At 43.7% G+C, this 19,803-nt stretch overlaps 1 protein-coding gene across 1 annotated transcript; it reads right to left on the reverse strand.

Moving 5' to 3' along the window:
* Positions 1-957: 957 nt before the first annotated feature.
* Positions 958-1,544, reverse strand: LOC147442753 (uncharacterized). The gene has a single exon (XM_086529701.1). It carries the CDS (start codon positions 1,542-1,544, stop codon positions 1,167-1,169), a length of 378 nt encoding a protein of 125 aa, XP_086385827.1. The 3' UTR covers positions 958-1,166.
* Positions 1,545-19,803: the final 18,259 nt, after the last annotated feature.

Genomic DNA, 19,803 nt, shown 5'->3' on the forward strand with positions numbered 1-19,803 from the left:
TGCAAGCCATCGTACCATGTTTTGGCCTTTCCACTAACCAGGAGTGGGAACACCTGAGCCACTCCCTCTTATTTGGACAAGCCGCTCTCCAACAAAAATAGACCATAGTCCTACAGCCACACTTTTACATCTTCAACACCTGTAAAAGTAAAAAAACCCGACCACATCTTGCTTAGTAGCACTTGCTCTTTGAAACTGGTATCACCGCAACCACGTCTTCGACTTCACTAAGAAGCAATCAGTGGCTCCTCAATGGGGGCACCATTGATTGAAAAGGGGAAGGGGGAACAAACCCTGCACACTCCAAACTCGCCTCTCTATAGCCCATGGATTAACCCGCATCCCTAACCATACAGAAACTCACACACATGCACACTTTCTGCCAACCTTCACAGCACAGACTCACCTTCGAGCATTCTCAACTGTACACGTTCACACATAAACACCTCGACATAATCGGCTTGACAATACACCATCATACACAACCATACCTACACCAAATAAGTAAACACATAATCCCTAGGAGGCAACACAACCCTCGACCACAACAGAATAGCTCACTCAATCATTCTCTCCCTCCCTCTCTACGCACACATACACAAAACCCAGAGCCAACGCTACCACAAGCGTGGGACACGAGACGAGATAGACGAGATGATTGATGGCAAACTCAACACGAAAAATAATCCTACCAAACTGTGAACTCACTTATCCATAGCACCAAAAAAAACAACAATCCCCATACAATGGTGGTGCCTTCTCTGATTGATCTCCTTCAAGTCCTCGGTGACCTTCTCTCCTTCTTCACCCTTGGCCTCTGGCCATGCCCTTGGCCTTCAACTGCCCTTATAGATGGTGGCCATCAGCTCCTCAATCCTGTGCTCTGCAACCCATGCTCACTGCTGAGTCCACTGTATATGGCCAACTCTTTCACATATTTTCCTCCCCCCCGTCATCCCCAAGTAGCACTGGCTCCTCCCTCTTCTCTATAGCATGCAACCCACGAATGACCCCGCCTCCTTATGGTGCCATCACCCTTCTCAAGCAACCTCCTCAGCCATATCTTTGCACGCTTTTCACCTTGTAGCTCGTGGCGCCCTGAATATTCTGCATCTCGGCCAGCGCGGACTCCCAACCCAGCACACCTCAAGGCGGCCCTCCATTGCTCACGGCCTAGCTGGCTGCAATAGCGCCATCTGTCTCTTGCCCTCTCGTGCTCTCTCTCCCTCTTGCTCTAGGCCAACCTTCTGGCGGCCCTGCACTCTTTGAGCCCCTGGCTCCTCCTTGGCCTTCTTTTTCTCCTGCGTGTCCCCCCTCCCATGTAGCTGGTGGTCCTTTCCTTTCATGTACTCCCCACCTGGCACACTACCATGCAACCCAACAGGCGGATTTCCTTTTCTGTGGCAACCCATGCTCACCTCATGTAGACCAGCCACCTCCCTACAGATGGCACTCCTCTGTACTGACAGCTCAGCCCGCCATGCACCTCTTGATGGCGCCACCACCTCGCAAAACTCCTCTACTTCCACCTGCAGTTGCATCATCTCTCATGCAGCGCTTTTTTTCTATACTAACTCCAAGCTTTAGTTTAGTAGAAAAGTCCATGTGTGGCATACTTTCCCACGCCATCAATGGGCCATTTGAATCGATTACATTAAAGAATGGGTGTTCAGCTTTCTTTTGGACGGCTCGCCTATTGACACACTTCAACATGGTGAAGAAAACTTCTCTTCCTATCTCACTGGACTTTGCACCACACCAAGAGTGATATGAGTGCTATATCATCCACTTTGAGAGTCGCCAAATAATGACCTTCAAGCTCGCAAAAAACTTTGAACTCGCCCAGATTTAGCACCGGTTCTGCATACACTAGGGCACCACCACTTAGGGCTTCAATATGCTAAATCCCTCCCAATGTAGACGTTTGACCTGTTATGTGTCACATCTGACAGACACATTATCTTAGCACCACGGATGACCTATACAATGCCGCATTTGGCATACACATCCTAGCAGTAGAGTGTCTTGCATGTCCTGCAGACTCTCAACCATATCATAAACCTCATAGCATCTATATCCAGAACCCTTTATCCCACTCCCAACCTTGTGATATCAACATTTTCTCCTGTCACTTGTGATAGCAAGTAACACTTGCAGTTTCGACTAGAGAGTGCTCCATCTCTATGTATCTATCTCCTAGCTGCATCAAACACTTGCTCTACGTCCCTGTCATTTGCCTGCAAAATACTATGCCCAAGCTTCTTACACTTCCATTGGCCGATCACCATCTTCAACTGTACCAATGTTGTCAGGGGATTTGTATTCGAAAGGTAATCCAGGAAGGCAGTGGGCCCATGGATGTGAGAGGTGCGAGGAAAAGAGTTGCAGTAAACACAATTAATGGGAATAGAGCTTAAAACACACACTTTACCTTAAACCAAATAATCAGCAGTATCCCTGTTTTAATCAAATATTAATGGAGGAGTTTATGCTTCTTACAAGGATTGTCCTGGTTTAATCCAGGTGCTAATCAAGAAAAACAAAATTAAACGGCCTTGCACTGCCTTCGGCTTCTTCCCATGATGGCTTAGGAGCTTCGACTTCCAATGGCCTTAGGTGGTCTGATTTGGTTTAAGGTTACCGGTTTAATTCCGGGTTTGAACGGTCTTGGTGATTATGGCTTAGAGAGCTTAAGATTATGATTATCAAGGGTAATTTTGGCTTAATAAGATTGGGGCTTTGGCTTAGGGCTCGTATGAAAGCTCAGCTTAGAGTTTATGGTAATCTGAGGTTAAGCTTGGCTAATGAGATTAGGATTAGGCTTGGATCAGGAGTTTGAGATTAGGTTCGGCTTAAGGAGAGCGAGATCTTTGATTTGAAGAGCTCGTATTTAACAAGGCTAATGACTTCCGAGATTAGGCTTAGAGAGCTTAGGAATATGGCTAATGAGTTTGAGAAGCTTTGGCCAGGCTTATATGAGAGATTAGAGATTATGGTCTTCAAGGCTTAAGATGGCTAATGAGAGCTTAATGAAATCAAGATCTTTGCTTGGCTTGGCTGAAGCGGGCTTATAATAATCGGAGAAGGTTTGGCTTAAGAGGGCGAGATCAAGCTTGGCTAATGAGAGCGAGATTAGGCTTAGCTTAGAGATTTATGGATTAGGATGGCTTAAGACCTCTCACTTTCTTCCCTAGAGAGAAGGCGCTCAATGAGAAGAGGAGAGGATAATGAAACACGAGGGAGAGTCCAAGAGCCCCCCCCCTTTTCCTTTATAGGTTGCATGTGCACTTTACCTTGCTAAAAATAGCCTACCCATTAGCGATGTCGCTAATGGGTAGCCACCCTATGACGTGGTAGTGACGGATCCTGACCAACGCATAATTCCCAAGAGTAAAGCCAAGAAAGGGTGCATGGGGCTGCTGAGCCTTTTTCGCTTCATAGTCGGGCTCGTATGAGCAGTGCTATGGCCTCCATGACAGCGGCATCTCCTCAATGCCATGCTCTTCATTTTTATTTTCTTTTGGCTTCCCCCACTTATTGTATTAGGGTGGCCATTAACCATGCCATTTAATTGGGTGGCTAGTTTTATTGGGCGGCCATTCTTATTGCGAGTGGCCACTCTGCTCAAGAGCACTACATTTGGGAATAGATATCGACCAACGCATTGCATTCATGACATCATTTTTCAACATCCATTGACTAGCAATATCACCGTCAATTCTACTGCCCACTCTAGTGTGTTGAATGGCACCATAGCTTTCAAGATGCAAGTATAAGTGTCTGTCAAGGCAAGGAATTAGATATATATAAAAATGCTTTCGTATCGGCCCACATTTGGTGTACATATCGGCACTACACTACATTAAGCCTATATACTGCCCAACTCGAAAATACCTTGTTAATGGAGATGGACCTTTAGTTGCCACCAATTTTTCTCTGACGGCTCCACTTCTCAGAATATGTTTGCAGCTTAAAAGTTACCAAATGAACTTGACCGATCAAGGTGACCAGGGCGGTTTGGAGCCGGCCCCGGGTGATACTTAAACTGGCCATATCTTACCAACCGAAACCCCGATTGACAAATTGAAAAGACCGACGTGCTCTCGGAAGTGAGCACTTCGGACCCATGCATTCCTATTATCTTTGACCTTTTATCAGCAGGTGCTCAATCCGGTACGGATCAGCTACTGACTCAACTTAAAACTGTCATAACTTCTTATCCATAACTCCAATTGACGAGCCATAAAGACAGGCATGTAGAGCCCTACAAGTACTTCAAGTTTGATTAATAAAAACCCAGCTATGACAACTTCAAGAATAGTTGTTGTTTAGCATTTCCAAGACATCTTTTTGCCCTTAGAGTTGCACCTGGCACACTTTTAGCTTAAAATTGGCTTGTTAGCAAGCCCTTATAATTGCTGAATAATCATGTAGGATTCAAAAACACTTGATTGTCATCCCTTTGCTCATTTTCTTGTCATGGGAGTGGAGTAGCACAACAACGTCTTATTGCTGCAGATTCACCAATTTAGGCAACACTAATCACGAAATCATGCTGCAGTGGCTGGCCAACAGTGTAGCTGGTATGATTTTGTTACTCGAGTAGATGTACATGCTGAAAGATATTTGGATTTTGATTTGGAATTGGATTGGAAATTGGTATATGATGTTTTTTTAGTCGCGACAATATTTATGAAAGTGAACTTAAGATGGATGAAGATTGTTTATTGAATGATGAGTTTGACCAATGATATCCTGATTCATTAGGGTATGACATATATTGCTTATTCTAGTGGTATGGGACACTAGAATAGGTACTATGTGGATGAAGGTAGGCATAAGAAATGTTATAAAATTTATCTTTTACTATGTGATAGTTTCGATATAGATTTCTAATCACTATTGTTGACAAGTATTGTCTGCAAATTTTTATCTCCGCAACTGAGGACAGTTGCTTTCCAACGGAGAGCTATGTTATGGAATTGATATTTTACTATTTATTGCAGATGACAGGTGGAAAAGGCTTGACCGAGCTATGCTATTGCAAAAGGATATTATATTTTATGTATATTTGATTATTCAAGTGCTCTTTATGAGCTTTGGCCATTTATGACCCGCCGGTCAATTTGTACTCACTTTGACCATTTAAGAAATCTATAAAACAAATATGTGCAAGAGGGAAATGGTCACTCTTGCACAGGGAAAGATTGCACCCAGTGTCTGTGTTATTCTCCTCTCCTCTCCCCTCTTCTCTCTCGTCGTGTTAGCATAGCACTCCACTCTAGAAGGTGCGCCTACACGTGCTCTCTCAATCTATCTTGCTCTTTGTCTCTCTCTGCTTGTGTACAACTTGGATTATGCGTTTTGTGATTCGAGTTATGCAAATTTTTTTGTTCCATTGCTTGTAGTATATTGTTTTTGCTATTTTGCAGGGCTCGCAAAGTTTTTGTCTGTAGCATGAAGGGTCCTTTGTTGATGCATGGAAATGTTTGAAAGCAAAGTAGCATGCAAACTTTGATCTCCCCACAAGAAGATTTGTTCGTTCCATGGCTTGTGGTATATTGTTTTTGCTATTTTGCAGGGCTTGCGACGTTTCCATCTGTAGCAGTGGTATCAAAGCACAAGCTACACTCTAATCACCACAGATTTGGATGATGAACAGCTAAGTATTTTCCTTTTTTTTTCATGGATGTCCTTCACAGAGATCAACTTGTCGAAATTTGTGTGGATTGCATAAAAATGTTATGGTGTTGGGAATCTATTAAAGATCATTTTCTTTTATCAATTATTTTTCATTCCCAGTGTGATCATATTAGTTATACATAATAGGTATTCTGTGCTCGTCACATAAAGGTACTTATACCATGGCTAATTTGTATTACAGGGTCGATTAAGTTAATCAAGTGATAATATGAAGTGAATTACAATATTAATAATATATATATATACACACACGTGTGCTCGCGTGCACACACACACACACACACACGTATATATAATGGTATGTAGACATAATTAGAGAGAGTACTATCTAATAGAAACTCTTTCTTGAATGATTAGCTATGCCTGGTGTTGCAAGATTGAGAAGAAGAAGATTGTTAAAATAATCGATACGCGGGCCCGATGGGGCAAGAGAAGAATGAACAGGGAGAATTAGGAGTAATAGCAATTGGCTTCAAATCTAATCTAGCATTGGGTGACAATGCCTCCACACAGACACAAACTAACACGTGCCACACGGTTTGTGTGGTCTCTGTGAGTGGGGAGCACAAGTAGCCTGGTGGGCGCACACTCACACTTAGTGCCGGTGGGCACCCATGTCTACTCGACCTTTACCCGCCACCCACCATCGCTCAGATGCTTCCATGCAACCTCACCACCTTACAGCGACTGCCATCATATAGTAGCCACACATAGACACAGATTATTCTTTTACCAAACTCCCCTGCACCACACGCCTACCTTGACGTCAAGTGGGCTGCAGCTCTCCTCTAGGAGCAGTCGGCCATGCAACAAACTCTCCTCCCACCACTCGTTGCAGCTTTTCTTTCCTGACCCAGTAGCCCCATATTCATGCAGAGCAGTTAACCTTTGGAATAATTCTCTCTCTCCCTGAAGCCCCCGACCTCGACCAGAGTTAAACTCTCTCTCATTGTCTCTCCTCAACCTGTATCTTTCTTTCTCATAGTTGGGGACCAACTACTCTCTCATCGGCCAGCAGCCGCCATGCACACTTTTAATGGAGCTTTCCCTCTAGTTTCCTACTCTCACACAGACACACGTAGTCCCATAATACTCTCTCTGTGTCTCTCCCCCCTCTAGTCATCTCTCTCTTTCTTTCACTGTCGCTCTCTGTCCACCACCCGCCATCAACCTCTCTTTATTACTCTTTTTTTGGAGTTTATCACCAACCCCCACGGTCCCTCTCTCTCTCACACATAGTCGTCGACCTTTTTGCTCTGCAGTTCGAACTCACTTTCACCCACCACTTCGACTCCGTCCATGCGTGCATGCACTAGCTGCTATCATAATCCCTCTCTCACCTCATCCGCCCACCATGCAGCATAGGAGCTTCCTCGCCTGCCACTTTCAGCCATGCAGAGCGGTATCAACCACTGCATGGACCCCTCATAACACTGCTATGTGAAACCACCTTCACTTACCCCCTGCAGTGATCACCTTTGCAGTAAATCTGCCGACCCTCAATGCTCGCTTTCCCTCTTTCTCTGCTCATGGACACCGCCCTTGGCTCGGCTCTGTATACACTGCGTTTTCCCTTTCAACCGCAGGCCCGAGAGCAGCGCCATCCTGACGGCAAAGCCCATCCAACTCCTCCCTTTTCATTTGATCTGCAGTACCACCCTCTCTTTTGGACAATACCCACTCTACATAACCACCCCCCATGCATCCTCACAATGCCATCACCCTATAGCATTGCTTCTTCTCGGCGCTCTGCAAACCTTGTGGTAATGAATGCTTCAGCTTCTCCTACTGGTTCTGAGAGAAATGAAAGGAGAGAGTTAGCACGCAAAAGGTCCACAGAAGAACATTATTGCAGGGATCTACAGGTTGCAAAAGACAAAAAAAGAAGGGGGTGACCATAAGAATCTGATCGAGTGCAACAAGGAGTAGTGCATGGTGTTGAACAGCAAGGCAGGGTTGAATGGTGGCGACTAAGGCGCGCAGAAATGAAGGGCTCAAGCTGCCATGACGAGAGGGCCCTATTAAAAAAAAAACAAGGCATTGCCTTTGATTGTTACGAGGAGTACGACGTCAAAGAAATTAAGGAAATTGAGGGGCCTCCACTTTAAGCTCATCGGTAGAGTCGAGGTGTCAAATATTGGAGGTTTCCATGAGGATATCAAAAGGAGGGGGAAAGCTATTCCGGTTCTCCTGTTTATTATCCATCGTAGAATTGCCAGAAGTCACACCAAGTAGCGTAAAATTTTAAAGAAATCCATCCTTGTATTGCATGCTCTAATCTAAGTTCATCGGCTTAGTTCTAAGTTCTAACCTCCATATGCTTGTTGTTTGAGTGCATATTTATTTTTTCTCTCTCGATGTCATGCTCATGTACTCTGGGACATGTATACAAGTGGTTATCGAGTAGGTGTGGTGTAAGTAAAGGATACCAGCCTTGCGATGTGTCGAGTGTGCGAGTTACCTTATGGGGAAGAAGTATAAGCCAAATGGGTGTCATTTTGTATAGGAATTTGTGTATGGTAGAAGTTTTGTAAGTGTCCAAGGCTGTTAACTCATTTGGGATTGATTATCTATGGCTTATGTCTGGGTAAGGGTGCTCTCAAGGATTAATAGTCGCAATGATCATTAAAAGTGCCATCACAACTTGTCATATCAGTTGGCATGGTAACATGCATACGATCCAAATGTTAGTTATGCTTTGAGATACTATCCACACAACATCTAAGGACACACCTAAAGCTCTTTTATTTTTTTAGGTCAAAATTCAAAGATTTTCGGGTATTCACTCTAAAATTTGTAAAACTTTGCCGATTTACTTGAAGGAAAGCATGGATTCTAGCCGATGTTTTACTATCTCAGCTATTTTCAATAACACTGGTGCAATTTTACTAGCTTTGAATTTTCTTGTGACAACAATCAATGGTTTAAAAACTTACTCATATATATAGCCCACCTCACCGATATATGACACCCATCTATACGACTTGAACTATATGGCATATATACTTTGGTTTCTTCTATCTTGCATGACATTACTCAAATGATGTATTTTATTGTTGCCCTTTATTTTCAATAACTTGTTTGGCATTTGACGATTTGGATACTAGTCACTTCTTCAAACCGCCTCCAGATACGTAATTTTACGTTGTCATGAAGCTCACTTATCACACCGTAAATCCACTTCTTTTATTTTTACAGTATTATTTATCACATTGAGGTCATATTCCACTAACACTATTCTAAAAGATTCTCAGATGGCATTCTTTGTGCACCGATCTACTATCTCACCTAACCTCTTACTCAGTACTTCATTTGTTAAGTATGCTAACTCTCTTGTCTACAACTCTGGATGTGTCTGTAGCTCCCATTTCAAAAGAGAACAACACAATTACAACCCTCTCCAACTTGTACGAGCATTCTATTTTTGTACGAGCATTCTTCTACTAGCATTGCTTGAAAAAAATTATCCATTGGTCATCAGGGAGGCCTTCTTTCGTAAGACCCTTTGGAAGCACACCCTCCGTGCTAGATTCTAAACTTCTCTTTACCACATGGATAACCTTGCCAATGCAAAGTCTAAAATTGTGCAGTACCAAAACTGTAAAGTATAAAATTTGGTACTGTAAAGTGCCTCGGTTTATATGCTAACGTTCACTTCCCTATAGAGCTTTAAATTTGTGTTCGGTTCCTAGCATATATACTTGCATGCATGCAATGACTCAATAAAAATTTCAGAGCTCTCAAGATACCATACAAACACTTGCATGTATGCAATTTAACAAAAAGTTAAAAATGTTGAGCTCAAAACCTCAAAATCTTCAAATGACAATAGCTACCTTTCATGAAAAAAAATCATGAAAGTGAAACAAAACAACAGTGTACGTATGAAAAGGAGGAACACCAACCCCTGGACTTTTCCGATGATTGAGTCTCATCCTCATCAAAAAGTGCTCCAGACTTAGCTCATTTCTCCACAAAGAAGTCCCCCCTACTACCTCTCATGTTTGGGGTACTGTTCATGCTCTGAGGATATTTTGTACTTTTGAAGGGGGATCTTGCATCCATGGTCATATGCTTCTTCCCCTTGAAGCCTTGACAATAGATTTCCTTACACGCATCCTCATAGTTGCGATGGTGCAAAGTCAAATACCTCGCTATCTGCACAATAGAATGAAGAACGTGTTGCCTATGAGAGAGATGCAAAGCCTTTGATCAAAAAGGCTTGACAAAGGTGGTCTGCAAGAGAGGTGTAGATGGACTAAGAGGTGGAGAGTTGTTGTGATGTGGAGGGCGTAATGAGTGATGTGTGACGGAGAGTGGTAGTGGTCACGTCACATGAGTGCAAATGTGCAACTCGCATCCATAACTGCACCCATGTTTTCTTTGAAACAAGTGGTGTTTCAAATTTTAATACATTTGTACTTTGAAATTCCTACTCTCTATAAAAAAAAGTTAATACATTCCCTCTACATTACTTAAATTTAGAGGACAAAAAAGGTTCGCATTAAAACAACCTGGAAATATGTAGAAGTACAAACTAGGTAGGAACAAAAAAGATCCTTTTTTTCTACCACCAATGCATGATTTCACCCTAGTGTCGAGAGAGATGGGCACCTTTTTGCTAAACTGGCCAAACAACAAGGATCAAGTTAATAGACTTTGATTATTATGCTGACCTCTTCCAGCATGAGGGACGTGACTTAGGTATGCTCAACTTGTCTATAAGCTAGAGAGCATAAGCCTAAAAACTACCACTCTTAAGTATGGAGTTTATTAAGACTTGAAGATTTTGGACTAATGCTTTGCTCAATTCATAGATTAGAAGCCTAGCCAAAGAGTGTTTTTTGCACCCTCGCGTCTTCGCTTTTTACATTATTGTGCTTACCACAAATATTTCCTCTTGTAAAAGTAGAATAAGTGGATTTTTGAAGGACCAAATTGATATTGAGGGTTCCTTTTCCGTACTTGTTTAATCAACTTCGATTCTATAGCTATGTTTATTGGATTACCTTTGTAGATTCTTTTGCGGTGACCCTGTCTAGATCAAGGTCTTGCTGAGCTTATGAGATACTCATGTAGTTTGCTTGTAAGTTCAATTCGCCTTTGGTGGATTGGTAGCCAAATATATACATCCTATGTAAAATCATTGTCGAAACCATGTCAAAGATAATAGCTCTTTTGAAAAAAGTATAGTGTGAATTAAGGGCCCTCCTAAAACTGGCTCTTTTAAAAAGAGCCCTTATAAATATAAGGTCCACTCAGTTGTCACTTTGGACTTTCTCAATAAACCATCAAAGAGCATCCCCTACTAACAAAAACCCTCTCCAAGGTTGCAAGAGGTCGGTGTGTCTTTGAAACACAAGCAAATGCCTACAAACACTTGGCCATTCTTGGGGCTAATCAACATCTGGGCAAGGTAGTTACGGAGAGGGCTCATCGCAGTCTCATGATACATAGACAATAACAAGCACAAGGGACACCATGTTGTCAGGAGTTTTTTGGACCAAGGAATTGCGCATATGTACATATACATGCATGGTGCATCAAATAAAGGATTGCCCATTTTCCTTAGCCAGGTGGTTATGTGGGGCCCACATGTGTACAGGTAGGACAGTGTGTACATAGTGCATCGATATTTACTATCACCAGTACCAATATGTTTTTTCTACAATAATGAGGAGTTTATAGCGCGTAAAACTTCTCGAAAAAGCTATCCGCGGGCCGACGACATGAGGTAAGCAGGTGCGTCAGATGGCATCTAGTGGCGTCAGGAGGGCGAACGGGGTCAATATTTGCACGTGGATGAGTACGTACACAACGTGGGTGTTTCCTTGTGATAATTATGCAGAAAGGTCATCATGAAGACCAATTTTTGGGTCCACTTCACGTGGTAGCGAGATGCATTATTGGAAAAAGCTGAGTGCCAGGTGTGCGAATGATGCAAAAAGGTGACAACTATGCACTGCGAGGTCAGTTTTTGGCCTGTTCGGGGTCCGTTTGAGGTCATCTAAAAGGCCAAGGGTGCCCAAGTAATAAATCTAAGTGTGGGAACTGAAAAAACAGAGAGAAGACCAAAAAAAAAGTGGAGAAGAGAGGAGGAACAGCCGCAGGTGTGTTTTTGCTCATTTTGGAGCCTGTTTTGGCCGTAAACTGCTCATCCGAGATCGGATTTGAGCACTTTGACATTGTAGACTGGCGTTTTGGGCCGTTCCGGACGTGATGGCGCTGTCCATTTTGCCAAATTCCTCACTCTTTTTCTGCTGTTTTTTCTGTGTAATCTTCTCCGGTGAGTGAAGCTTCTTCTCCAATTTGTGATTGTATCTGGTATCTTTTACCCATATTGTGTGAGCTGTTTGCCCCATGGGTGTTGGCCCAAGCTCATTTTTATCTAAACATCAGAAGTTCTCCTTTTTTGAGCTGAGTTTTTTTGTGTGTGTGTGTGTGTGTGTGTGTGTCTGTGTGGAGTGGGCAAGTGGATAGTCTCTCTCCTCTCACTCCAGAGGTGTGTTCCCTGTCTCGGCCAGGTGTGTTGTGTAACACGAGTGGTGCCCCATAGTGTGTGTGTGTATCTTCCCAAGAGTGTGTGTCGGGTCGTTATAGAGGCGCTGTGTGTGTTTTCATCCCGCTCACATTCTTTTGGCGCCCCCACGGAGGATCTTCTTCGAGTACCTTCTGCTTCGAGCTTCAAGCTTCGAGCTTCGGGATTACAGGTTTCAGGTTACAGGTTACAGGGACAGGTACAGGTACAGGTGATTCACACAGGTATAGGTAGCTGGAGTACACTGATATACTCGCAGTGATGTCACTTGCAGTTGTTGTGGGAATGCATCACTTGGCGCCTATTTGAGCGCATTGTCTGCTGGATTGTACGTTACTTGTGGAAACTGCCATTGTACGCATTTGTGGAGCCATACTTGGTTGTATTTGGCAGTCCCAACCATTTCTGAGACTTGGTCTGGAAGATAGTCATTTCTGAGACTTGACTATATGCGATTTGCATTAGCCTTTGTGTGAGGGTCGATAGAGTGAGGTTTTCATTGAGCTGGGGGATTCTCAAATGTAGAGATCCTTTCCGTGATACAGGTAGCTGGAGCACCCTTTTTGTGACCTCGCCATAGGCTATGTACTAGTGAGTCCTATTTGATGCTCGGGTTCTATTGTTGACAGTTTATGCATACATAGACAGTCTATATTTTGGGTTCCTACTGCTCTACTTATGGGGAAACTCTGTCGAAATTTTCCCAAGTTATGATGGCTGGTTTTTTGGTATTTTCAGCCATTTATGCTGTTATGCTACTGAAATTTTGGCAAAATCAGAGGTTGAGTCAGGTGTGCCTTCTTGGGAGCTTCATGGTTGGCTTTAATGGATGATCAAAATGGCCCTCAATTCACTCCTTATCTAAAGTTGAGCTCCATTGAAGTTTCTGGGGATTGGGTAGTAAAAAGTTTTGGGTTCTTGCACGTGTGTTTGAAGGGGTCCTCTAGCCATGGCTTTCTCTTATCCGGAGTTTCATGGAAGAAGTGATGAAGATGTGGAAGAATTTTTGGAAAAGATGGAGGTTGCCTGCATTAGCAACCAGATTCACGACCCTACGCAAATGTTACGCCTTCTCCAAATTTGTTTGAAGAGTGATGCACAAGTTTGGTCCAAGGCATTTGAAGAGGAGTTGCGTGCAGCAGATCCACCTATAAGATTGAGTTGGGACAATCTAAGGCATGGATTGGAAGTGGAGTTTGTGAAGATAGAAGATCCTGACAAAGTGTGGCAAGAAGTACAAGGTTTGGTGCAAAAGGAAGGTGAGCCAGTAGATGCGTACATACGTAAGTTTTCATTGGCATGGGAGCGAATGTGCAAGGCTTTAGCACCACAGGTACCCCCGCCTGACATGATGAAGAAGGACAGGTTCTTGGCTGGTCTTTGGGAGAATATACGTTGGAGAGTGGAGCTAAAGAAGCCTAGGACATATGAGGATGCACTAGAGGTAGCAAGGAACAAAGAGTGGAAGCTGAGGAAAATGAGCCAATTAGGGGTGGAGTCTTTGCCAATGAGGTCTGAATTTCAGCCTATGGACTCTTTACAAGGTCGTATGTCAGGGGTTCATCATGAACCAGTAGTTCCTGTTACTACTCAGGTTATTCCAGCAGTGGTCACTACAGCAACGCAAGATGATGGGCTAAGGCAAGACATGAGGCAAATGGTAGATTTGATGAAGAATCTCAGCCTAAACATGCTAGGTCAAGTGGGAAATAATCGAGGTCGAGGCAGGTTTGGAAATCAGCCAGGAGGTGAAGAAAGGCCTAGGAATGGTGTTGGACAAAGCAATGGTAGGTTTTGGAGGCAGACGCCCACATGTTATAATTGTGGAGAGTTGGGTCACATCAGCCCGCAATGTGATAAGCCACCAAGGATGGGGGGAGACATGTATCCATTGCCAAGACAGGTGCTAACTAGGTCAAATGATTATGGCATCAAAATTAAGGGAGACGAAGGAACCAGTGGACTGACCCAGGAGGAAAAGGGAAAGACAAAAGTGCTAAGTGTAGTCACCTTGGAGAAGGCATCAAAGCTAGAGGATACATTAGTGATGCCTATTGGGAAGAGGACCACAGAGGATAAGGAAGGAAGAAGTGCCCCAGGTCCTAGTAAGAAGAAAGGAAAGAGCCATGAAGGCGAGGATGTCAAGGCCAAGAGGAAAAGGAGAGCTCGTTGAAAGTTTCATGTTTCAGATTTTCCACTAGGGGATGGGCAATTAAGCTATGACTTGAGGGAGGATCTGACGAGCAGGAAGGCAGATGTTACTTTTGGGCAGCTTATAGAGATGGTGCCTAAGCTAAAGCGACAGTGGAAGAGGATGGTTAACCCAATGGAGAAAGAGCCAGAGAGAGGTTCAGTAAAGGTGTTGGCAATGGATGAGCTACCAGACATTTGTCCAATAGTAGATGTGTGGCATAAAAGGAAAAATTTAGGACAAGGTTATGTGGATGGCGGAGCCCAAATATGCGTCATAACACACTCATGCGTTGAGAAGATGGGTCTCACAGTGGCTGGGGTGTCAGGGTTTCGGATCAGATTGGCAAACCATCAAAAAGTAAAATGTTTGGGTGTTGTAAAGAGCTTAGAAGTGGAAGCATATGATGCAAAGGCAGTGGTTGATTTTCATGTTATGCCAGCAGGGTTGGGAGCATATCCTATTATACTGGGCAGACCATGGTTACATGCAGTGGGAGCTGTTCAAGATTGGCGACATGGTACGATTAGCCTCTATGGAAAGACAGGTACCAAGAAGCTTTATAATATGGACACAAGGAAACGATTAGAGGAGCTTTATGAAGATGAGGATGAGTCTAGTGATGAAGACTCTTCCACGGTGACAGATGAGGACACTGATAGCACTACCAGCAATGATGAGGATGCTGATGTTGCATTTCTTTTGATGGACAAAGAAATCCAGGAGATTGGTTTAGTCGCATTTGCGAATGAAGTTGAAGATGAAAGTGAAGGGCCTTATGAAGTGATTGAAGGGCTGATGCAAACCAAGGTTGAGTTTTTAAAGAAGCAGAAATTAATGACAAAAATGATCAGTGGAGACCTCTCAGCTATGGAGAAGGATATATTTTTGCATATGCTGGCTAGTTTTCCTGATTTGTTCATTACTTCATATGAAGAGATCAGAGGGTTCAAGGGTGAAGAGATGCACATAGAGCTGAAGGAAGGTGCTAAGACAGTGCGGCAAAGGCTAAGAAGGATGGGTCAAGAGAAAATGGAAGCCTTGCGGGTAGAGGTGGACAAGTTATTGAAGGCAGGGTTCATAGTCCCTGTGGAGACCACAGAATGGGTGAGTCCAGTAGTAGTCAGTCCAAAGAAGGATGGGAAGTGGAGGATTTGTGTGGATTTTAAACCCTTAAACGCAGCCACTAAGAAGAACCCATATCCTCTTCCATTCATCGATCAGATCTTGGATTCAGTGGCAGGTTATGAGAGGTACAGTGTGTGTGATGGTTTTTCAGGCTATTTTCAATTGAAGATTGCTCTTAAAGACCGCACAAAGACAACTTTTATTACGCCATGGGGCTGCTATTGCTACACAGTATTTCCATTTGGGTTGTCAAATGGACCTTCCTTCTATCAAGAGAGAGCAAATTGGGTGTTGGAACCATTCATTGGTAGTTGTGTTAAAGCTTTTATGGATGACTTCTGTGTCTATAGCAGTAGGGCTGATCACCATGAGAAGCTGCAGACGGTATTGGCTCGATATGATGAATGTGGAGGACAACTAAATCCAAAGAAATGTCATCTAGCACAGCCAAGGGTGAAGTTATTGGGCCATATGGTGTCAGAAAATGGCATTGAGGCTGATCCAGATAAGGTGAAGTCTATTATTCTTCTTCCATCACCTATGAGTACGAAGCAATTGGCAACCTTTATACACAAAGTGAAGTACATGGCACGGTTTATTCCATTGTCTTCGCAGCTTCTTTATCCATTACAGCAAGTGGCAAAGCATGATCCATTGCAATGGGATGACAAGTGTGAAGAAGTGTTTCAAGAGGTGAAAGAGGTGTTAGGGGGGTTGTCAGCCATGCAGGCTCCTGATTGGGAGAAAGTTTTTTATGTAAATCCATCAGTAGGGGATGATGCCATTGGAGCCATGCTATTGCAAAAGGGGAAGGGCAGCCATTATATGAGGCCAGTGTATTGTGCAAGCCGAGTGAAGTTGGTAGCGGAGAGAAAGTTATCGGAAGTAGAGCTAGTGATGGCCAGTGTAATATTTGCTTGTCGATGATTTCATCATTACTTGCTACCACGGCCTTTTGTTTTCTTGACGAGTTATACCTTTTTGCCACAGTTAATTAATGGTACTAACATGTCAAATGTGGTGAAGAAATGGGTAATTGAGCTGCAAGAGTTTGAGTTCTCTTTTCTAGTGGAAGATAGTACAAGGGCTACCCTAACTGATTTGTTGACCTACAAGGAGAATCCCCTTATTGTTAAGGAAGAGGTGGTGAGAAAGGTAGTTGAAGAAGTGCCACAGATCAGCAATGCACATGTGTTGTTCTTTGATGGTTCATACAGAAAGAGCCACGATGCAACTTCAGGGGGTATAGCACTTTATGATCCAGAGGGGAAGCTAGTATGCATGAGAGGGTTCAAATTGGATGCTCATAGCAACAATGAGGCTGAATATGCTACTTTGGAAGCTGGATTACACATTTGTTTGAAGCATGGGATTCAAAGGTTGAGCATAAAAGGTGATGCCTTGTTAGTGGTGAAGCAAGTGCTGGGTGTGTGGAAGAGCAAGAACACCTCATTGAAGGAAATGTGCTTTAGAATTAAAGGCCTGTTAAAAAAGTTTGAAGCATGGAGCATCAGACACATTGAACGTGCTCTAAATGGAGAGGCACATGCAGCAGCTCAAGGCATGATTGGGGAGCTATTCGTATTGAGGACCAATTTACCTCTTTATCATGGCCGGGAAAGTTTGGCTCAAGAAGAGGAGTTTTTGCTAACAGGAATCATTCCAAAGGAGATTCAGAAGTCTAAGAAGTATGGCTTTGTGCGTAGAGCATACAGGTACAAATTGATTGGTGATGTCTTATACATGAAAGGGGCTGATCTCGTGTTGAGACGTGTACCTTGGCGGGAGGAGCTTTACAGAGTGTTGGAAGAGAATCATGAAGGCGCATGTGGTGGCCATTTTGCTCTAAAGATCACCTTGCATAAGATCTTGCAAGAAGGGTATGTATGGCCTAGTCTGCACAAGGATGTTCACCATTGGTGTAGGTCTTGCAATAGGTGTCAAGCATTTGGGAAGAGAGTGTTGAAGCCAGAGCTACGAAAAACCATTATGGCGTTTGATGTGTTTGAAAAGTGGGGGATTGATGCAATAGGCCCGTTACCTATCACAAGCAAGGGCAAAAGCTATATTTTGACGGCAGTGGACTATCTTTCTAGATGGGCAGAGGCTATAGCAGTAAAACAGATCACTGCAAAGGATGTGGCAAAATTTGTGTATGATGAAATATGTTGCAAGTTTGGGGTGCCACTGGAGCTACTTTCAGATAAGGGGCCTGGCTTTAGAGCTAAACTGCTAGATTTTTTATGTGCAAAAATGAAGATTAGGCACCAGCATACCACTCCTTATTACCCACAGTGTAATGGCTTAAATGAAAGATTCAATGGTGAGTTGGTACAGATTCTTTCGAAAGTGACAGAGCACCAAGGAAAGAATTGGGATTTGGAATTGCCTAGTGCATTATGGGCTTACCGTACTTCGGTGAAGACAGGTACAGGGTTTACTCCATTTCATTTGGTGTATGGAAAGGAAGCACTATTGCCTGTGGAGGTAGAGTTGCCTGCGGTCAAGATGTTAGAGAAGTTGCTTGGGTCGCCTAGTGATGCATTTGAAGAGAGGCTCTTGCAGTTACAAGAGGTCCAGTTGGATAGGATGAGCGCATTGGAGCATTATGGGCAGATGCAGGATAAGGCTTTGGAAAAGATAAATGAAAAGGTTAAAAGTAAGGGTATCAAGAAACATGGCTTGGTTTTGCGCTACAATAGTAAGCTGGACAACACCTTCCAAAAGAAGTTTCAAATTAAGTGGGAAGGCCCTTTCAAGGTAGTGGAGTGTTTTCCAAATGGCACATATCAGCTGGCTAACCTGGATGGTGTTCTACATAAGTCAAGGGTAAATGGGTTGCGTCTTAAATTGTATCATGCTAGATTGATGATGGTGGAGCAAGATGAGCTGTCTGTGGAGCAAGCAATGTTGGTGAAGGATGAGGAGACCTGTGATGCGGCGAGTCTCATATCTCTCTTTGCTGCTGCTGATCATGAATGATCTAGCAGGCTAGGGGATGGGCAAATTATGTCAGGAGTTTTTTGGACCAAGCAATTGCGCATATGTACATATCCATGCATGGTGCATCAAATAAAGGATTGCCCATTTTCCTTAGCCAGGTGGTTATGTGGGGCCCACATGTGTACAGGTAGGACAGTGTGTACATAGTGCATCGATATTTACTATCACCAGTACCAGAATGTTTTTTCTACAATAATGAGGAGTTTATAGCGCATAAAACTTCTCGAGGAAGCTATCCGCGGGCCGAGGACATGAGGTAAGCAAGTGCGTCAGATGGCATCTAGTGGCGTCAGGAGGGCGAACGGGGTCAATATTTGCACGTGGATGAGTACGTACACAACGTGGGTGTTTCCTTGTGATAATTATGCAGAAAGGTCATCATGAGGACCACTTTTTGGGGCCACTTCACGTGGTAGCGAGATGCATTATTGGAAAAAAGCTGAGTGCCAGGTGTGCGAATGATGCAAAAAGGTGACAACTATGCACTGCGAGGTCAGTTTTTGGCCTCTTCGGGGTCCGTTTGAGGTCATCTAAAAGGCCAAGGGTGCCCAAGTAATAAATCTAAGTGTGGGAACTGAAAAAATAGAGAGAAGACCAGAAAAAACATGGAGAAGAGAGGAGGAACAGCCGCAGGTGTGTTTTTGCTCGTTTTGGAGCCTGTTTTGGCCGTAAACTGCTCATCCGAGGTCGGATTTGAGCACTTTGACATTGTAGACTGGGGTTTTGGGCTGTTCCGGACGCGATGGCGCTGTCCATTTTGCCAAATTCCTCACTCTTTTTCTGCTGTTTTTCTGAGTAATCTTCTCCGGTGAGTGAAGCTTCTTCTCCAATTTGTGATTGTATCTGGTATCTTTTACCCATATTGTGTGAGCTGTTTGCCCCATTGGTGTTGGCCCAAGCTCATTTTTATCTAAACATCAGAAGTTCTCCTTTTTTGAGCTGAGTTTTTGTGTGTGTGTGTGTGTGTGTGTGTGTCTCTGTGTGGAGTGGGCAAGTGGATAGTCTCTCTCCTCTCACTCCAGAGGTGTGTTCCTTGTCTTGGCCAGGTGTGTTGTGTAAGCCGAGTGGTGCCCCATAGTGTGTGTGTGTGTATCTTCCCAAGAGTGTGTGCCGGGTCGTTATAGAGGCGTTGTGTGTGTTTTCATCCCGCTCACAACGTCAAAGACTCAAGAAACACACCAAACCTGTTGAGATGTCAAGGTCAACCTGTACCACTCTTGGATGGATACCACTAATAGTC

This window comes from Adiantum capillus-veneris, chromosome 14 (genome assembly GCF_014529385.1).
Source record: "Adiantum capillus-veneris isolate H3 chromosome 14, ASM1452938v2, whole genome shotgun sequence".
In the NCBI taxonomy this organism is placed as follows: Eukaryota; Viridiplantae; Streptophyta; class Polypodiopsida; order Polypodiales; family Pteridaceae; genus Adiantum; species Adiantum capillus-veneris.